This window comes from Crocodylus siamensis, chromosome 12, assembly GCF_052110815.1.
Source record: "Crocodylus siamensis isolate JL-2025a chromosome 12, ASM5211081v1, whole genome shotgun sequence".
Lineage (NCBI taxonomy): Eukaryota > Metazoa > Chordata > Crocodylia > Crocodylidae > Crocodylus > Crocodylus siamensis.
In genome coordinates this window covers 25351058-25371255 of record NC_143406.1, presented here as the reverse complement: position 1 = coordinate 25371255, position 20198 = coordinate 25351058, and the positions used below count along the sequence as shown (strand labels likewise).

At 46.7% G+C, this 20198-nt stretch overlaps 1 protein-coding gene across 1 annotated transcript in view; it reads right to left on the bottom strand.

Moving 5' to 3' along the window:
* RAB40C (RAB40C, member RAS oncogene family) overlaps positions 1 to 15081 on the bottom strand; it is a 60297-nt gene extending 45216 nt beyond the window's left edge. The window contains exons 1-2 of the mRNA XM_090024049.1: positions 14963 to 15081; positions 14249 to 14608 (exon numbers count right to left, since the gene is read on the bottom strand). Coding sequence (XP_089880175.1) covers positions 14249 to 14402 — 154 coding nt within the window. The 5' untranslated portion in view covers positions 14403 to 14608; positions 14963 to 15081. The remainder of the gene's footprint in view (positions 1 to 14248; positions 14609 to 14962) is intronic.
* Between the last annotated feature and the right edge of the window lie 5117 nt (positions 15082 to 20198).

Below are 20198 nucleotides of genomic sequence, written 5' to 3'. Positions count from 1 at the left end.
GCAGCCGAGTTCTCCTTCCCTGCCTGCTCTAGCAGCTACAAGTAAGCCAAGGGTTGGGGAGGAATCTTACCTTTTAGTTCTCAAGGTCCCTGCTCACCTGAACATGTAAACTACTCAAACTCGAGCTAACACTAACACTGATCAACATTTGAGAAGCTTACAGTGTATTGTGCAACAAAGCCCTAAGAGATAATCATCCTACAAAAATCCTTGGAGAAAGAGAGAGCGCGCATGCGCCATAACTGGTGAGCTAGTAAACACAAGTCTGTACTTTTTCTGGCTGACGTATACATCCTAATTCATACCTTTGTTAAAGATATAGTAAAAGGAAAATTGTAAATTGCAGGTCAGTACATGAGATCCTAGGGCTGTAGCAGTTAGATCAGATCAAGTGCTAACTAGATTGATAATGGCATAATACAAAAGACTGAAGACAAGAACATTTCAATCTTGAGAACAGCAAGCAAAGTTCTCAGTCTACAGCCACTTCAGAACTGCAACAGTAACTATAAAAATCTTGCTGGGACAATGCAGCACTCTGGCTTGTCTTCTACCCAGTCTATCCTGTAGCCATCTGTTCTACAGCCTGTAACACTTGCAACTCAGAGCAGTATCAAAATGCAAAGTCTATTCTTGTTGTATGCCACAAAAGGGATTACACAGACAGAGTTTCAAGCCTTACCTTTTCATTCCTAATTTTCTGTTACTAGAAGTAGCACTTATGGATCATCATAACACTGGCTCACAGGTTATAACTCTTCCTCTTTTGAATCTAGAGATACATTGCCAGATACATAAAGGAGTGATGTTTGGAAGCAACCTACAGAAACCCCAAGTTAGCTGTCTCCACCTAAAAATGAATGACTTGGATTCCTCTTTGTTTTTCAGCACAAAAAGTGCCCACTACCTGGGACTTCAGCGCAAAAAAAGGGGTGCAATGAGTAAGCTATTTTGGGACATAGAACCAGGACACCAAGAGTTACTAGAAATGAAGGATAATTTACCCAATGACATGAAGGTACTATGATTATGACTGAGGCACAGATTCTTTGAGATATCTTTTACTGGACCAATTACATAAGTTAAGAGCACTGTTAACAAGCTTTCAAGTATCAGGTACCCTTCTTCACATGTAAAAAAACTACACAGTCTAGGAAAAGGTAACACAGAATCCTTGCCTCTCATACATCTTTTGAACCATCATTCTACAACACTGCAACCTGACTAAGATCATGAAAGATTCTTTAAATGAAATGCCCTCTCAATTCCTTCCTGTAACCTGGACATAGCTCTTTTTATTTTAAGATTTAGATTGTGAAGCACTTAAAATTTATTAAGACATTCCCTTCCCCAATAACTAAAGTTCACAGACAACAGCATAAGAGAAACAAGCACTGGACATTTGGTGTAGACAGACAGCAGCAGAATGAAAATACAAACACCTGTAAAAACTCCAGATTTTTAGAACACTTCATTTTTTAGCTGCTTTCTTTACAATCCAGTGGAGAGAATGAAGGCAGTTAGTTTTCCCCACACAGGGGAACTTTGTTCTGTGCTTATTTACAGATGGCAATTGCATCTCAAAAACTGCATTTTGAGCCAAAAGGAAATCTGTTCCTAAAACTCCAAACAGTTCCAGTGGTCACCCAGAAAGCCACAGAAACAGTTATGAGTCAGTCAAGAATTGGGACTGTTAAGTGGATTTGTTCTTTAAAAGAAAATCAAGATTGATTTTATGCACAGAGGCCACTACAGACAAAAGAGTTTCTTCATGCTTTACAGTTCAGATGTCCATATAACTATACAGCTGCACTTGGGAACAAAAGACAGTCTATGAAGAAAATCACAGGGCATCATAACAATCTGCATTGTTGCTGGATTACAATACAGATACAATTACAGATCTAGTCTGAGTCCATATATACTCAGTAAGGTCAAAAGGTTGATTTTGGAGCATGATTTTAAGAAAATGTGTTCAAAAGCCTGAAGCTTCAGAGTTGACGTTTCACTTCTTGAGATTCCCCCCTCCCAATGCTGTGTGCTACTGAAAAAAAAAAAAAAAAAAAAAAAAAAAAAAAAACTTTGGCAGCCCAGGGTGCAGAACCCACACAGACTTAGTCAAAGACACAAAGCAGCCTGTTATGCACTTCAAGAGCCACACATGAAAGTAGCGACCCCCACCATTTTTTTTTTTTTTTTTTAAAGTAAAAAGACACTTGCACCAGCTGCATTCCTTACAGTGCCAACATGGTAGCATGCATCTTCTAAAAATCAATGTTGCTCAAAATGCTTTTATTACTTACTGACACGTAGGCAAAATTCTCACAGACACCGTGCCTTACCAAAACCAGCTGCTTAATAGAGTCCGCTTGCATAGATCATGTTATTTTAATTATCACATTCCAACCCCAGACTAGGAAAGCATTCAAATAGTCAAAACATGCCGATTTGGAGAGTACACTGTGTCCAAAACGCCAATACTTTTAGAAGTCTACAGCATTTTGGCAAGATTTGGAAGAGCTAGGTATGTACAAAGACGCAAGGTTTACAATGCTCCCGGCTGCAAACGTGAAGATGGTAGCACTCATAATGACCTACAGCAGAATCTCAAGTGGCCCTTGCAGCTGCATGGGACAGACTTGAATACTTGTACCCCTGGTCTGATATCCCAAGGGAGTCTCACATGAGAGAGAAAAAGAGAAGCATTTTTACAATAAGATACCAAGGACATATCAGTCCTATGATATGTACAAACTGGACAACATTTCACGAGGTTTAATTAGGGACAATGGATTTTCAGCTCATTACCTAGATTGGTTCTGTAACACCTTTCTTTCTATGCGTTTTTTGCTTGTATGCCTCACACCAAATTCCTCCCTTTCTTCTGCTTTTCTACTTACTGTATTCTAGTCACTCACTCCACATTATACTCTGCTCTAGGCTGTCCTTTCACATCATCTGATGACGTGAACCTGGGTTCATGAGAGCATGTGCTATATATCTTATTTAGTTAGTCTATAAAAGGTGTATATCTATCCTGCCATCTGAGTGACTTTACACTGCCACAACTAACTGCCTCTCATATTATCCCTAAATATTCATCTGGCTACAAGCATTTTAAATATACCATGCCCCTTTAAAACAGCACAGTGAATTTTAACCCAATGTTATAGGGAATATATATGAGAACACAGGCTTCAGTGTATTCCCTCGCCCCCAAAAGGTGCTTGAAATAGTCAAGGTAACAGATGAAAACCCTAACAACTACACATTAGCTGTCAAGGCTCTATGCAATTTTCATCAGGAGGTAGCTGGGTGAAGTCAGCTGTAGGAGGGAAGGGCATAGTGCCGACTTTGCTTAGATATACCCAGCGTATTGTTTATCTTGCTGTAAAATCCTAGTGAAAACATTTTTCATGATAAAAAACCACCGCCACCTTTTTCTTGCAGCCAAGACGTATCCCAGAATGAGGTCAGCTGGAAAGACGAAAGACTTATGTATTTGCATTTAGTCTATTTCACGACTTCCCCTGGTGCCTGGGGTATAGACTAGGCACCTCTTAATACAATCCCTAGAAGAAAAGACCTTATTCCCAACTTGAGCCTCTGGACACAACTTCATGTTATACAACACTGGTAACTTCTTGTGCATCATTTTTGTCATATGGAAAAAAAATAACTTCTCAAACAAAGGAGAAAAAAAGCCAAGTGCAATGATGCGAGCATGAGACTTAACACAACAAAGATCAGCCAGAAGGCTGAGGGGCTTTTGTAGTTCCAGACAGGGCCTGGAACTACTTAATTCTTAAACTAGTTTGGATACATTTCTTCAAAGAATGGGCATTATCCCAGAGATTCACTGCTGCCCTCCATCAAGACTGACACTTGGTTGGTATATCCTGTCAATGAGTGTTTTTTGCCCGTATGCCTCCCTCTTCAGAATGGTGCCCCAAGAGTAAATGTTTTGTTTTAATCTCAGCATACAAACTTCATGCACTTCCACGTCATGGTTAGATGGCCACAGCACCATGCAGTGCTGCTGATATCCAAACTGCTTCAGAGCATCAGCTTTCTGAGGTTGTAGAAGGGCAGCATATTATGTGATATCACATATTTTGCTCTATTCTCCTGAAGATTGGAAAAAAGTGTCTTTGAGCAAGAGTGCTTTAAGTCATCTGAATTCATGTTTTAATCCTGCCATCAAAGAGATTGTTTGCAAAAAACAAAACAAGAAAACAGGACTTCTCTCTATACACCAAACAGTTCAGACTCAAGATTCAACTTCCAGGAAAACGGTGTGCCCTTGCACGCATGAAGTATCTGCAGGAAGGGAATCAGCACTATTTCTGAAGCTAAATCAAACTGCTTCCTTCCTATTCCACCAAAGCCTGGAATAGGCTAGGGCCCATGTGGCATGATGCTTCAATACTTTCTCATTCCCTCCACATAGTTTCCAGAGAAAATGAAGTTAAGGAGGTCAAGGGATGGGAACAGAGCTAAAGCTTGGGAACCAGAATCACTGCTATTCATAAAATGAAGCTCCAGCTTTCTGCCCAGCTACTGCCAGTGCCATTTCAGATGCAGATGCAACAGGAAGATGCTTTCCTCTGCCTCTACAAAAAGTAGAGTTTGAGGAAAATGCATCAGGAACCACTTAGCTGCCAAACCCGACAGGGAAGGACGACAAAGGTTCTACATGCATGCTGCTAACATAACTTTATTTTGAACTTGCAACCCTTCCTCCAAAAGCTGGATGCTACTCTGTCAGGATGTAGATTTAACTTGATAAGCATAAAGGCACTGTCTGCTAAATAAATCTGTTGCAAGAGTGAGACAGCAACAAAAGCTTTGCTGGCTATTAAAGACAATATCCCAACTCCAGATTTATAAGCTGAAACAGTCTATAAAGTTCTCTTATAAACTCGGGACTCGGCCACAGCTAAACAGTCACATAAAACCAGGAACTGTGGAGTCGCCTGAAATTTGTTGTACAAGCACAGCCAAGTATCCATGAAGCATCCTGAAAAAACTCCCAGCCTTATAAATCTTACCCACAACTATTCTACCCCAAACCAAGTCCTCCTGAAGAACTAACCAGGCCCAGCCCTGCACTATCCTAAGCAGCATGAACTCAGGGTAGCTGCAATGACAGAAAAAAAAAAATTCTAAGCAGTCTCTAAGACCTTGAAAAATGGGACAAATCTTGGCTGTGGGCCACACTTAGAATGGGTGTCCTTCCCACCTCCAACCCCCTTCAAGCAGAAAGGCTTTGCTAAACATGAGCAGCACAGAGCATTAGGAATTGCTGTTTATGAAAACAGTCAAAAAGCAGGCGAGGAAGAACCAAGCCATGGTGGAACTGTTTGATCCAAAGCTCACTCTGATGAGAGCTGAGCTCTGCTCCCCTGCTGAAAAAGCAGCAAACTTCTCCCTGAAGGATACTGGCAAGAGGGCTGGCAGACATGATTACTATAACAACTGTTCTCTTAGACAGCATTTCAAGCAATTGAAGGAGGAGATTCCTAGCAGCGTGCCCAGCACAGCTCCATTGAAGTTATTCTCTGGAGATTAATTTCTCAGCCGCTAAGGGAACCTGATGACATGGCTTCATTTATAAGATTTTTGCCCAAATCCATCTCATGTCAGAGTCCTGAAACCTCAAAATAAAACAGTTTCAATTAATACAAATTATACCAGACAATGAACAGTAACTTCTGTCAGCCTAGAGTGTTTGGGAGACAGTACTTCCACCCAATCTGACAGTCTGTCTGCACTGACTTGCAAAATGCTGTTCCTTCAAGCCTTCACACCGCTCCCCTACAACAGCATGCAGCCAGGTGTGAAAGGGAAGAAAGTAGAAAAGAGGCATCAGGATTAATGATGCCTCCCCAGGGTTTCTGATGGATCACAATAATGTTTCAGTGAATACTCAGCTTGGCACAAACCTGCTCACAAACATAGTAGCAACTACAGAGATGCAGGTTCTGCACCAGGAGACCCAGAGCAGCTCAGAGCAGATGGCGTGACTCGCTCCACCCAGAGGTTTTAGGAAGAACAGGGAAGACCACAGATGTTTACTGTGCAGCCCCCAAAGGCGAAAGGCTAGACTGCTACACACTGGCACCGTTCAGCACTCAGTGAAAGATACAAAGCGCCTGTCCTCAACTCTTTGGACTTCAGTCTTCTCATTTCCAAGACTGCTATGCTGACATGTTTCCAGGATCCAGTGGGTGGGGAGCACGAGGGAGGAACCAGGGCATTCTTCACAGCAGCACTCCCAGACACAGCATTATAGAGGCACTATAAGTAGCAACCTTAAAAAGATCCACTTGAATCTTTCAAGTTAAACACAATCACTGACTGTCCATGCTGCAGTATAGTGCTCACAAAGCAAAGATAACAGGAAGCTTAGGAGCCAATAGTTGGTACATGTGGGAGGACAAGGAAGCAGTCTCTCCCTTGAAGATCTCAAAAGTTTGGCAGGAATAGAATAAGAATGAGGAGGGAGCAAGAGGTGGGAAGACTATATCCCTTCTCTTTCCCCCCCACTGCATGTACTGGCTGCGAGGATGAATCTGTCATCTTAGGAGCTACTGGGTAGTTTTAAGGCTGCTAAATAGTCAGGTAAAATGCAGAGAGTGGCCTAGATCAGAGGACTGGAAGTATGCTGGCACACATGGGCTGGACTGCACATTAGAGGAACCAGACATAACAGAACTCAGGAAAAACCACCCGCTCTGAGAGGTCCTAGCTGCAGGGAACTGCATGGAGACAAGCTAGAGTTGAAGGAGAGAGCAGTTGGGTGTGTGGCTTGATCAATGGTTTAGTTTAAATTAAATAAGGTGGTATTTGTGGCAGTCTCAAAGCCGCCAAACTTTGTATTATCTCTGGGGTCTAGAAAGCCCGTGTCAGGTATATGTACCTTAGTTTCTTCCTAAGGGCTCCCCAGCACATCCATCTCTATTTGTATAGCTACCTGCCTGCTGTCCAAATAAGATTAGAAATAATATCAGCCTAAATCCCCAAGCTAGAAGCCAGAGTGCCAGCTAAGGCCATGTGCCTCCACTCCAGGCTGACTTTTACTGCTTCTGCAATTTGCAAGCCCATTACTTTGTTCTAATCCACTTGGCAACTACAGCAGGATGAAGAAGGAAACCTTGTTTTAAAATCTTCTTAACTTAGTTAACTATAACTTTCTATCAAAAGTTATAGACACTTAAAAGACTGCAGAGAAGCCAGGAAACCGGCATCAACAGCTCATAACTTAAAGCCTAATTTACATGTGCTGCGCTTGTATGAACAAATCTTGGAAGAAATTCAAAGAGTTTCTCAAAGCAACAGAGCTCCTTCAGCATTTAGTTTACCTTATTCTATGCAAGGCCCTGGGTCATTTTATAATAAAAAGCAGCTGCAAAAAAAACTTCCCAGAACCCTCCTGAGTGAGCAAATGCAAGTACCTTATGGGAGACTGCCCTTCCTTGGAGCTGTGCCTGTTTGCACTGCAGCCTTGACTTACAGTTCTGCATCTATTATGGACCTTCTTTCTAAAACTGCTTAAAATGAAGGCCATTGGAGAGCAGCTTTTTTAATCCTTCCTGCTCCAGTTAAAAACCAACTCTTCAGAAGAGATCCCCCCCCAATATATCCTTTTCTAGGGGAGTAAGCAGGAGGAGAGGTAGGATTTTTCCATGGAAGTGCAGAAGGTGTTTTGACACCTGTGCTTAGAGAAGCATGCTATAGGCAGACTCATCCTCAACAGTGTAATTAAGAAAAACCTCATTTCCTGTGGAGGCTGAGCACCTTATCATATGCCCACAGCATCACTTGTGCATGCTGTCAAGCATTCCAGAACAAGGATGCTTTCCCATTACTCATTTGGGTGAGAGGAAGCATAGAACAGAGTCATTTTCTCAGCTGAGCCAGAAAACAAGCTGGATGGGATTACTTCAGCATAAGCAAGAGCTGCTTTGATTTAAAGAGGTTTGACTGGTGATGCAGCATTAACCAAGTGGCATGCGCTCCTGCCAGGAACCCAGGATTCCCCCCAGCAAAGCAGACACCATTCGCAGGCTGCCTCAGAAGTATTCTCAGAGCATCTTCTTCCTAGAGACCCCGGGGCTCTGGAAAGCTAGGAGAAACAGTCAGAACATGTCTGTCCCACCTGAGTGCTCATGGCTGCACCAATAACCAGGGAGCAGACAAGGACAGAACAAACTGTGCCATCCAAGTGTTGAAGTAACTGGATGTTCAGGGGCAAGTCAGTTACATGGGACAAGGCACATAGCTTTGTTGCATCTCAGCTAATGCAGAAGCAGACGGAACTGGCCCCCCAGTGCCACTGACGGCAGGAGCTGATGACGGAGAAGAGGGAGCCTGCTCAGCCGAGGGAAAAGGAAACCTTTGCACAGGTTCCAAGCAGGCCCCGCTACTGACAACACTGCTGGTAGGGGCACTTCCTCAATAGCAAGGAGGCAACCTGTAATGCTTTGGGGAAGGGAGGTAGAGGAAGAACAATAAACCCTTTCTGAAACAGTCTGCATCATGCTTCCTTTGCCCAAGTCTGACAGTTGGCAGGATTGCTTCAGAGCTGCCTGTCCTGAAATGCAAGCCTCTCCCTTTCATAGACTGTAAGGGGCTGGAAGGGACCTTGCAAGATCATCGGGTCCAGGCCCCCCTGCACTAGGCAGGAAAGACAACCAGGGGTCAGGTGACCCCAGCAAAGTGACCATCCAGTCTCCTCTTGAAGATTTCCAGGGTAGGCAACTGAACCACCACTGGAGGGAGTTTATTCCACAGGCTGGACACGCTAACTGTGAAGTTTTTCCCTAGTGTTAAGCCTGAAATGGTCTTCCAGGAGTTTGTGGCCATTACTCCTAGTTTTCCCCAAGGGTGCCCTGGTGAACAGTTGTTTGCCGAGCCCTTGGTAGCAGCTTACTGCTACATCAGGGGGATGCATCAAGTCCCCTCTCAGCTCTCTCTTTTTTTAAGCTGAAAAGACCCAAGTCTCTCAGCCTTTCCTCATATGGCTTGCCTTGCAAGTCTCTGATCATACAGGTAGCTCTTCTTTGGACTCCCTCAAGCTTTTCCATGTCCTTGCTGAAATACAGTGCCTCGACTTAGATGTGGTACTCCAGCTGTGGTCTCACCAATGCTGAGTAAAGCAGGAGAATCACTTCTTGGTTTTGCTTGAGATGCATCAGTTGATGCATGCCACAGCATTGTTTGCCCTACTGGCTACTGCATCGCACTGACAGCTGATGCTCATACTATGGCCTATTATTACCCCAAGGTCCCTCTCAGTCATGGTGCCACCAAGCCTGTAAGTATGTTGATTGTTAGTTCTGAGATGAAGCTCAACACTGAGAAGTGTAAAGCACTCCATCTGGCTCCAGTCCACCCAACTTGCTGACCTGTCTAGGTCTGCCTGTATTTGCAGCCTATCTTTAAGGATCACCACGCTTCCCCATAACTTGGTGATGTCTGTGAACTTGGCCAGTGAGCTCTTCACCCCCACATCCAAATCATTGATAAAGATGTTAAAAAGCACTAGACCAAGCACGGACCCCCGCAGGTCACTACTGGCCACTTCTCACCAGGAGGACACAGATCATTAGAACTCTCTGGGTCCTACCCCGCAGCCAGCTTCCTATTCACCTGCCTAACTGTTCAGCAGTTAAGCCTGCAATCCTCCAATTCTCCCATGAGAACCTCATGGGCTACCAGATCAAAGGCCTTTTGGAAGTCTAGGTATACAATGTCGACCAGGTGGCAAGTTACCTGGTCACAGAAGGAGAGGAGATTGGCAAAATGAGACCTGCCCATGATGAAGCCATGTTGGTTGTCCTTCAGAATCCTAACTTCTGCAAGCCTATCGGACTTAAATTCCTTAATGATTTTTTTCCAGGATTTTCCCTGGGATACAAGTTAGACTAAGTGGCCTATAGTTGCCCAGGTCCTCTCTCCTCCCCTTCTTGAAGATGGGCACAACTTTGGCCCTCTTCCAGTCTTCAGGGACCTTTCAACTGAACCAAGCAAAATGCAAGTAAGAATTCAGTACAAGCCCTACAGAAGATGTATTCTATGTATTAACAATGTAGTCCTCTTTATGCAGTCAGCACTAGTGACGGAAAATAACATGCACACATGGGCATGCACCTGCAGGGTTTGAGCAAAACTGGGGAACATAGCTGGCCACAGGGTGCAAGATGCAATGCAGACATTGAAAGCACAGGAACCACAACCTTCCTGAAGTCTGGAGTTCTAATGAATGGAAAAAGAACAGCTTCTACATCCATGCATCTTGATATGTACCTCAGCCACCAACTAAGAACCAAGTGGCAGTTCTATATCTCAGGGTCCTTCAGTCCTAGATTTCTCTGCTAAGATAATCAAGGGCATCACCATCACTTGTGGTAATTTGAGATGCAGGCACCTCACCAGGGCTAGAATAAAATCACACCAATCCATATGAGGGGCCAGACTGCCTCCAGATGGTAACCACTTTATCAATGTGTACTGAAAGCAATTCTAGTTTGAAGAAGGTATTTATAAAGACCATTGCTGAGCTCATTGCTAGGCACCAAGAGTCATTCCAAATAGAACTTAAGTTTGATAAGATCTATGAAGTTACAGATCTGCTTTCAGGCATGACCTTTGGACTCTGCATTCTTGGACTAGAAAATGATGAAAAAGCAGTTTTAGAGCTGAGAGTGATGCTTTCAGGAAGTGTCACATCTTAACAGTTGGACCCAGTGTCTGAAGCTGCAATGCCATGTTGGCTGCCTGACTGCATAAAAGTGGTCCTGTATCCTGCATTTCCATCTACTACCTCAGTTAAGCCCCATACCTAGTCACTCCTCAGAACAGTAAGAATTTCCATGACGCAGATCCTTGCTGGAACTTGGTAGAGTGTGGACAAGAAAAAGCTGGGGTTCAGATGCATGGAAGGCCCCACTTCCAGACACCAAAGTACATTTTAAAGAGATAAGTAAAATCAGATATAGCATATATTTCTGAAGCTGTACACTTTTCTCAGCCCATTCATAGCACCTGACAGAGTAGGCAGCAATCTACAAAAGCACACTCTCCAAATGAGTGACAAGGCAGGGGGCAAGGTGGCATCTTATAGACTCGCTCAGTACTTGTGCATGTCCTAAGGATTTCCCATCCTACTTCCAAGCCCTGTATAATGGGGGACCCTGCTTGGCAGAGGAAATAATGGAACTCCAGAACACTGATCACTCCCCTCCGCCCCACCCCACCCCGAGAGGCTAAGCATATAGACACTATCAAATTTACCCCTTCCCAAAGGAGAAAAGACTAGCAATTCCAGCCTGGGGACTGACTTGTGCTAACCACTAGAGCACCCCAAAAAATGCATGCCATTTTTTGAAATCATAAGACAGCCCTCTTTTCCTTATAAGATGCTGTATCATCAGTTTTGCATTCTAGTTGTCTAGAAAACAGGAGGTACCAGTATTTAGCAGTCTCTAGGTTTTACATAAAAAGACTCTTTGCACAGTATTTCAGCCTTCTGGTAATAATTTTAAGGAGAGACAATACTGGATAGTTTAAGACTAGTAATGGAATACACAGCCTTTTACCTTGAGGGTAACTGCTTCAAAACTGGGCCATTTTAACCTGATGGTTCTTTAGGGCTACCCAAGGAGTATTGAGCAGCATCTGTTCAGCTCTTACTGCACAGGTGCTCACATCATCTATACCAGCGCTTCTCAAAGTGGTGGTCCGCGGACCGGTGCTGGTCCGCAGCAAGTTGCCAGGAAAGAAATAAATATATTTTCAGAAGCATTACATTGGTATGTCATAGCATCACGTTCCAATGCTCCAGGTGATGTCACTTTATGCAAGGTGAGGAAAGAGAAAGAAACAGCTGGTCGCACGTTTGTGTAGCGCTGTTACATGCAGTTGCTGCCACCGGCTGAACCAGGCACCGGTCCCTGGCCCACTGGAAAAAAAAATTGCCAGCTAAGGTACTGTATAGATCAGTGCTTCTCAAACTATCTGATGCGGCGGACTGGCAATCTCAGCCTGGGCACGGAAGCTTAAGTGGCTTTCACACCTGGCCTTAGCTCTACCCAGTCACATTAGAAGCCAGTTGGAAGGGAAGCTTGTATTGTTATTACTCTACAAAAATTACGGAGAAAATGTGATTGCCTAGAATTTTACAAGCATTAAAAAACAAAACAAAACAAAACAAAACAAACAAACACTCAGATAAGTTGCAAAGCTATCTACTCCCATTACCCAAAAGGCATGCAATTTAGCAAGAGCACCATTAAATGCTGAAAATATCAAAGCAGGCAGTGACACTCAAAATATGACAGTAAAATTAGCTACATTTAAAAAGGATTCAACAGCATGCACAAGAGAGCAAGGGCAGGGTTTAAAATTATTAATTTATTAGTATTTTTTTTTAAATAGAGAAATATGGTATTGTTTTACAGTATACAGCAGTCATAGGCAATGTTTTTGGTCAGAGTGCCAAAAACACCTGCAATCTCAACTCATAAGATGTTGGTGTGCCAGGGATGGATGGTGTGGGAGCCTTGAGGGGTTTAATCCTTGTTGTGGCAGCACAGACCTGGCCCCTTCCCTGCCGTCCACCCAGAGGCACGTATGCCAAGCAAAATGCCTCCATGTACCACACGCTGGCACCCGTGCTAGGGGTTGTCTATCCTTGGTATACATCATGACTGCAGAGGCACAACTCCTATTGATTATATCAGGCATCATTTTTCATTACTACATTACTTGTCCTGCTGTCCACATTTGTAACTGAATCACACTGATTTTCCTGCTTTACCTGCTGCCAGCTGATTACAGGTAACCCTCTCCAACAAAAGTGCAGCTTTTAGAACCTTAGAAGTACCAACAGAAATGGTGTCAATAGTGTCTCTTACGAGCTGCATTTGTTTCCTTTTGGGCAACGCTAAGCACAGCAGAGCAGCTCTCAATTTCAAAGAGCTCTCACTTAAGGATAGATGTATTCAGTTCTTTCCTGGGGGCCTGCAGATGCTCAATACCTCTTGGGAAAAGGCCTTAAGTGAGCCAAGCTGTCTCCAGACACATGAATGATAGCACTTGCATCAAATCTTGTCCATAGCCCCTTAATTTGCTACCATGATTTCACAGCTATCCTGACCTCAAACTATCCTCTTTGCATGGCTATCTGCAGAGCACTATTACAGAATGTCTTGAGGACGATGCATAATAAGAATTTATTACAATTAGGAGTCAAGCCACACTGCTCCTTTAAACTCTGAATAGGTTTGCCTCATCCCAAGTGTTAACAAGCTTTTGATTTTCTCAGCCTCTTGCTTTCAGATTAAACTCCAAGTGCCAACTGCTACAGCCCCAGGGCTGGTTCTCGTGAAGATGCCGAGTATGAGGGCCCGAATGAGATTGCTTCTATCAAACCCTTGGGGCCATTATTTTGCATCAGGGATGGTGAGAACTATGACAGATTGCAAGTCACCACAGGACCTGCACCCTGCCAGGCAGCATTACATTTTAACTGCTGCGAGTGGATGCAGAAGAGAGCGCAGCGCCGCTCCTTGGCTCTTAATTATAGTCTTGTGACATTATAGTTAATGGTCTGTCAGGACTTCCATTATAAGCCTTGATTTTGCAGGAGGCGGACAGATTAAGCTCAGTACCCCAAGTACTCGGTCACAGAAGCTTTAGATTTGAACTAATCTCATTGTTCTTTTGGCATAAACCTCTAGATACTCCCCTTTCATACAGCTGGATGCTTGTGTTAACTCTCTACTGATGCTCCAAAATGCCATGACTGTTTTTTTTAACTGGAGGCACAAGTAATGCCATGCTTGAAAACAGTGTTGTTGTGATGACACCTTTGTACATCGATTGATGACATCAGAGTATAAGTTCCTGATCATTTCACCAATATGACTCTGGGAAGCAGATTCTTAAGGCTGCCAAGGACATAGCGCTAACAGAAAGGTTGTGACTAATGCAAGTCCTGTTAAGCCAAATGCATTTTTTTTAAACTGATAAGCTGCTATACCAAGCTAGAGCAAACAGCACAGAGCAAAACATGTGGCATATCTACCAAGAACTGTGTATGGTGCAGTGTCGCTCCATGATAACTCAGCCTGCAGCTGAGCCTGCAGCTTCAGAGCAATTATGAAGCTGTGGATAAAGCTTCCCCCCTACCCTGTTTTGCTGTCCTCGCAGCCCTGCACCCCTCCCTCCCAAGACTCCTTACCATTACTGTAGGCATAAGGGGATTCGGATGCTCCATCTTGAAGGCTCTCCAGGATTTCTCCTTTTCCAACATCACTGTCTCCTACCAACAGGAACTTGAGCAGATAATCGTAGCTCTTCACAGGGCTTCCCTGGGTTCCCATTCTCCCTCTCATTAGTGAGGGGACACGACCTGCATACTAAACACGCAGCCAGCGGGAGAGGGCACCGCGGCTCCAGCTCCAGCCCCCAGGCCCGGGGCGGGCGGACCGGCAGGGCACGCGGAGAGCGGGCTCCTCGCCGCCGAGGAGGAAGCGCCGCTCTCAGCAGGAGCCCTCCATCCTCCGCGCTGCGCGGACCTGCCTGGCGCGACGCCGGGAGCCTGCGAGGAGAGAAGGGGGCGCTGCGGTGAGGTCCCGCCGCGGCCGGGCGCTGCCGCCCAGGGACGCCCTTTGTTCGGAGGCGGCGGCGCTGGGCCGGCAGGTCGGAGCCGAGCAGCCCAAGCCGCTTCGCCCCGCCGGGCAGCGCAGCGCAACGGGGCCGGGGAGGCGCCCTGCTCGCCGCAGCCTCCCTCCCCGCCGCGCCCCGGCCCGGCCCCGCACCTGCTCCCGCCCGGCCGCGGGGAGACACCGGGATCGCTCGGGCTTCGCGGCGCCCGCGCTCGACCCCTCCGGGGCCCTGTCGGCCTCCGCCTCCCGCACAAAGGGCCGCGGCTCCTTGCCCGGACGAGACTCACCCCGCTCCGTTCCGCTGGCCCCGCTCGGCCGCCCGCAGGGACGCAAACCCGCGGCCGCACAGCGCCCGGGACAGCCACGGAGCTAGAGGCCTCCTGGGCCGCCCGCCAAAGACCGCCCCCCCATAGGCCCCCACCCACGTCCATCAACACCATGCCCGCCCCGCGCCGGAATTCCCCGCCCCTCCGGCGGCCCTGTCCAATCCGAGCGCCCGTCGCTTGCGGAACGACCGGGCACGCCCCACCTGCTGCGGAGCGAGGACTACGTTTCCCAGTATGCCGCGCGGTCGCCTGGCCCGGCTAGAGCGGGGCCGCGGTCGGCCTGCGCGTCACTGGGGCGGGTCCTGCAGCAGCAGCAGCTTTTTGTCAGGGCTGAGCCCGCCCCTCGTGAGAGGGGACGCAATCCCCAGCTCCGGGAATCTCTGCTGAGCGTGCAGGCAGTGCATCCGCTTCTCGGCCATTCCCTACTGGCCTAGCTCGGTGCTGGGCTGGGCGGCGTTAAGAACCCGGGTCAAACAAGCGGAGAAGGCGAGGGGCACCGCCGGGGTGGGCGAGTTCGCCAGAGCGACGCGTCCTGGGCTGGCAGTGATGGAGCGCACTGAGCCAGTGCAGCATTTTCTTCCACATCCACTTCACTGCCCAGGGGCTCTGACACACTTCCACCATGCCACCCCATTTTCTATGCAAGGAACTAAAACAACCCCCCTCCCCCACCCAAGGAAATTGTCAGTCAGGCCTTACAGGCCTGAAGGGGATATTATTGACAGAAGAGACAGAGGGCAAAGAGCAAAGATGTCCTTTGTGTTAGCCTCAGTTCACCAAGCCCATAAAGATACATTTAAAGATGCTGGTCACCAACGAGTGGATCTCAAAGCCTCTCGCCGTAGATCTTGGAGCTTCTTGAAGTCAATCTGAGACTGGGGTGGGGGACTGAGTGCCGTGTGCATGCACACGCATGTCCCAACCCAGCAGGTCAGTCCATGGGGGAGGGAAGGACCAGGGGCTAGATTGAGGCCCTCACAGTGAGGGACAGTGCTGCAGAGGCAGGAGCAGGGGTACGTTGAATGGAGCCCCAACCAGGTGGGACTTACGTGCTGGGGTGGTGCACCCCCAAATATTTTTTTCTCCCTCTGCGTCCAAGGTGCCCTCCCCTTCCCCCCCACAACCTTACCTGCTGGATGGGGGGGGGTCAGAGAGGAGGGGGTGCAGCAGCACACAGTAGATCTTGGGTTGCTTTTCAGTGCCAAAGGTGATCTATTTAAAAAGATTGGAAACCACTGATTTGAAGTGTGGCTAGATTTAGGTCTGCTGAGGCAGAATTCATGTGTGGAAAAGAGAGAGCAGGTTGAGGAGGACAGACAAGATGTGACATAGGCAGGCTAAAAATCAGGATTATACCAGAGTTGATTGAGGACCTGATCCAAAACCCACTGAAGGAAGGAGTAGAAAGACTACTACTAACATTGGGCTTTGGATCAGGTATTTGGGATGCTTCTACAGGCACACTGCAGTGCTGTGCAGAGGTACTCAAGCTAGCTCAGAACCAGCTGGCTTAGATGCTGGAAGCAGCATAGACACGGTATTAGCGTGGCAGTGCACCCAGGCTGATCTCTGTTCAGAGATAACCAGAGCAGGGTGCAGGGCCCAGGGCAAATCAGCCTGTGCAGGGCCCCACCCCTGGATGCGAAGGAGCTGGTGGCACATTCAGCGGCAAGGGAGGTGGGGGGTGCTGAGAGGCTGGATGTGAAGCTAGTGGCAGCGTGGGGTCACTGTGGCTGCTCCGCCTGACTCCACAGGACCCCCCAAAGCATGGGGCCTGGGGCGGTCACCCCAATCCTTCCCCCCCTTCCTGTCTCTTCTGAGGAGCTGGGTATACTAACCTGCAGAGTATTGAGCTCATGAGGCTATATTGCTTCTGGTACAAGAACCAGCTGGTTCAGTTAGCTTGGGTATCTCTACACAATACTGCATTGTGGTCTGTAGACACATCCTTAAAGTGGAGCTCTGTTGACAAGTGATTTTATGGAAATATCATCACTCATGGGGTTTCACGCTCATTACATCTCAGAGTCCCCAGATTAAATATGCACTGAATAAAAGCAAAGAGTTGTTTTTCCTACCTGCTGTCCCTGGACATTCCCTTCCCAGCCTCCAAGAGCCATGCTGTGCTCTCTCCATCTCATGCCCCATTACCAAAAATAAACTTTTTGCAAGACAGCTACCTGCAGAGACACCTGTATAACCCCACTATTCATTTCAAGCCACTGGCCCTGCAACTGAACCTTAGGAAACAATGCTATTGGTGAAGCCCAAGCTAGAATCAACACCAGTGCCCTTCCCCAGAGCTGAGCTGGCAGAAGTGAAACTCAGTGAAAAACAGATGTGTCACTAATGTAACTAGATCTGGCTCTGTATAAGCACTGAGAGAAAGCAGATCACTTAAGGTTTTACATGTTCCCATTTAAAAATAGAACAATGCTTAGCTGTTAAGGTTGGTGAGCCAGGTAAAACCTCCAGGCTGGAACTGAATCCAAGTCCAAGCAAAGTTGGTAGCAAAAAAAAGATACTCCCTTTATTTTGGCAATGAGGGAGGTGACAGGGTGGTGAGGAGAGGCCACACCTGTACTTAAAAATTGGACATCAGAGCAATTGGAAGAATGAGGAAATGCTGATTAGGGACAGTACAGAGGAACACCTAGGAAGCTACAAGCTGTAATAAAGGACAGTCAGCTGAGACTGGTGGTCATGCTAATCAGGTCTTGGAAGAAGTAGCAAAAAGAATGCAAGCATGGGAATTTACCTGGCCCTCAGGGAGAGTTCTCTACTGGGAAAATAGCTAGATGTGTGCAATTCAGGACACTTGAAGAATCCATTTGAAATCACCCCCTGTTGAAATTTATTTTCTTTGGTTTAATTCAAATTTACAGCCCAAGGGAAGGAGCTATACAGCAATTGGAACAGGAAAAGGACTTTGACCATGGTACTGGGGGTTCAGCAGTAGGCATTGATGGCAGGTTGTTTCTGCTATTCTGAGCATTTCTGGTTGTGTAGAATTGCTCCCTTTCAAATGTGTGTCATATGTCCTGCACTGACACTACTAATAGTCATTCTTCTTCAGGTTCAGAGGCTGTGGGCCATACTCTTGGAGAAGGAGTATCTATGTTCTTTTCCTATTTACAACTGAAATAGCAAGTAGCTCCAGTCTGAAAACCAAAGTGATCAAAACTATTCCAAAGGATATGAGAAGCAGTCGGGGAAAGATGCTGGTAATGCCATTCTTGGCTTTATAAAGCAGTGACTGCAAGAAGGAGGAGTCAGGGAGGGGATGAAGTTTGCTCTTCATGCTGTTATTGATATTTCTTTCTATTTTGCCAGCAGTCAGGAGCTCTGACCATAGTCCAGGCCAGCTCTGTATATAGTGCCATACAACCACCTAACAAAAAGATTTTCCTTGCCCCAAAGTGGTTGTAGTCTGTACTCAGGCCATCAGCACTGGGGCAGAGGGCAAAGGTCATTTTGTCTGTCTGTGGGGACTACTCCCCTGCCCTGCTGCTACCAGACCATAGGGCTCCTCATAGATCAGATCTAGACCCACCTCTGGTAGCAGGATCAGCAGTGTCAGTGCAGATATTTCAACTGACATCATTAACTTTCAGGGTTAATAGTCAAACAAGAGAAATGCTGCAGTCCCTATTGTAATTACTGCAGGCTGCCTGCTAATTGATGCAAATATTCAAAAAGTTTTCTTTGCAGCTAGGAGGGCTGGAGATTTACTTTAAAAAGAAGGAATGGCTTTGGCTAAAAGGTACTGAAGAGTCTGTGATAGATTCTAGGGCCAAGAAGTTGGAGTATACCTATGTCCCTGATTAAACTACAGTTTTAACCACAAGTTTTATATTTGTGCCTACAAAGACTCCCCCTCCTTCCTCAGCTGAGACTGGCAGGTCCCCTTCTCCATTTAAAAGCCCAATTATATTCCATAGCTTCTGCCTTTCTCTTTCCCTTAGCCTGCTCATTTGCATTTCAATACCCAGAATGCTCTTCTGGCTCACAGTTATTTCACAGCGGGCCTGTTGTTTGAGCTCTGGGAATGCCAGGAGAGGGTTTATCCATTTCTGCTGAGCTCTGTTCCCACTGCTTTGCAAAGCAGAGTTGTGGGAAGCCCAGACCTGACTTGTTCCCCCTTGTAGGGAAGGATGTCTCCTCCTCAAAGCCAGATAGCTCCTGTGAGCTCTGTGGTTCTGCTGTGTGAGTGATAGGGAAGGGGATCAGACAAAATAGGCCTAGCATTGAGCTCCAGGCTTAGAGGTGTCACCCACCCAGTTTTGCTTTTTGGTTCTGATGATGGGAGGATGCTCAGGAAACAAAAGGCAGGAAGCAGCAGTCAGACCCTCCCAGAACTGCTGTCAGGAAGAAGGCCTCAGCAGAGAGCCTGGCGGGCAGCTCTTGGCTTTGTGACATAGCACTCCTTTTGCAATGACAGATGTCCCCTGTGATGCTTGGGCTCTCTTGCAGCAAGGCAGTGGGAACTGCAGAGCTGAACCCTTTCTCCAAATCAGGCCAAAAGTATCTCAGGCTGAGCATCCAAAAATCAAGGTGGAGCTTATGAGCCCTGCCTCAGGGCAAGCCCAGCAGAAGTGATCAGGCCTCCAGCTTCTCTGCTGAGCTATGGTCCCCCATATGCCAACCCCTGCAGTGTCCCTTCCCACCCCACCCAAGATGAGCCTGATTCAGCTCTGTCGCCTGGAGTGTGGCTAGAGCGGGATTGGGCCCAATGTCACGCAGTCCCTGAGCAGCTGTCTCCACCTCTAGTCTTGGAGCTGTGTATTCATGTGAGCGAGGCCTCACCCTGCGCAAGTGTCATTGACAAATCCCACCACAAACAATGGATTTGCAATAATCCGTTTATAGCTGTGCAGCCCACTAATTAGACTCGTAGCCTGCCTGCCTTGCCACATTCAACAATTACTCCTATCTAAAAAGCTCCCCCTGGCCAGGAGACAGCAGGGCTTTGAACCCTGAAAGCCAGTCACCGCATCAGTATTCCAACAGGGTCACTTTAATTATCATCTCAGCCCTTGGACTGGAGCATTAACACACTGTTTTGTTTCATTTCCAGAGGGTGAAAGTGCTGGAGATTTCCTGTAAAGACCAAAGAGTGTTGCAGTGTCTGCTGCATTAACACAAATTAGCATGAGGGGTCAACCCTATAGATTTGCTGAAGCAGGGGGATGGGAGG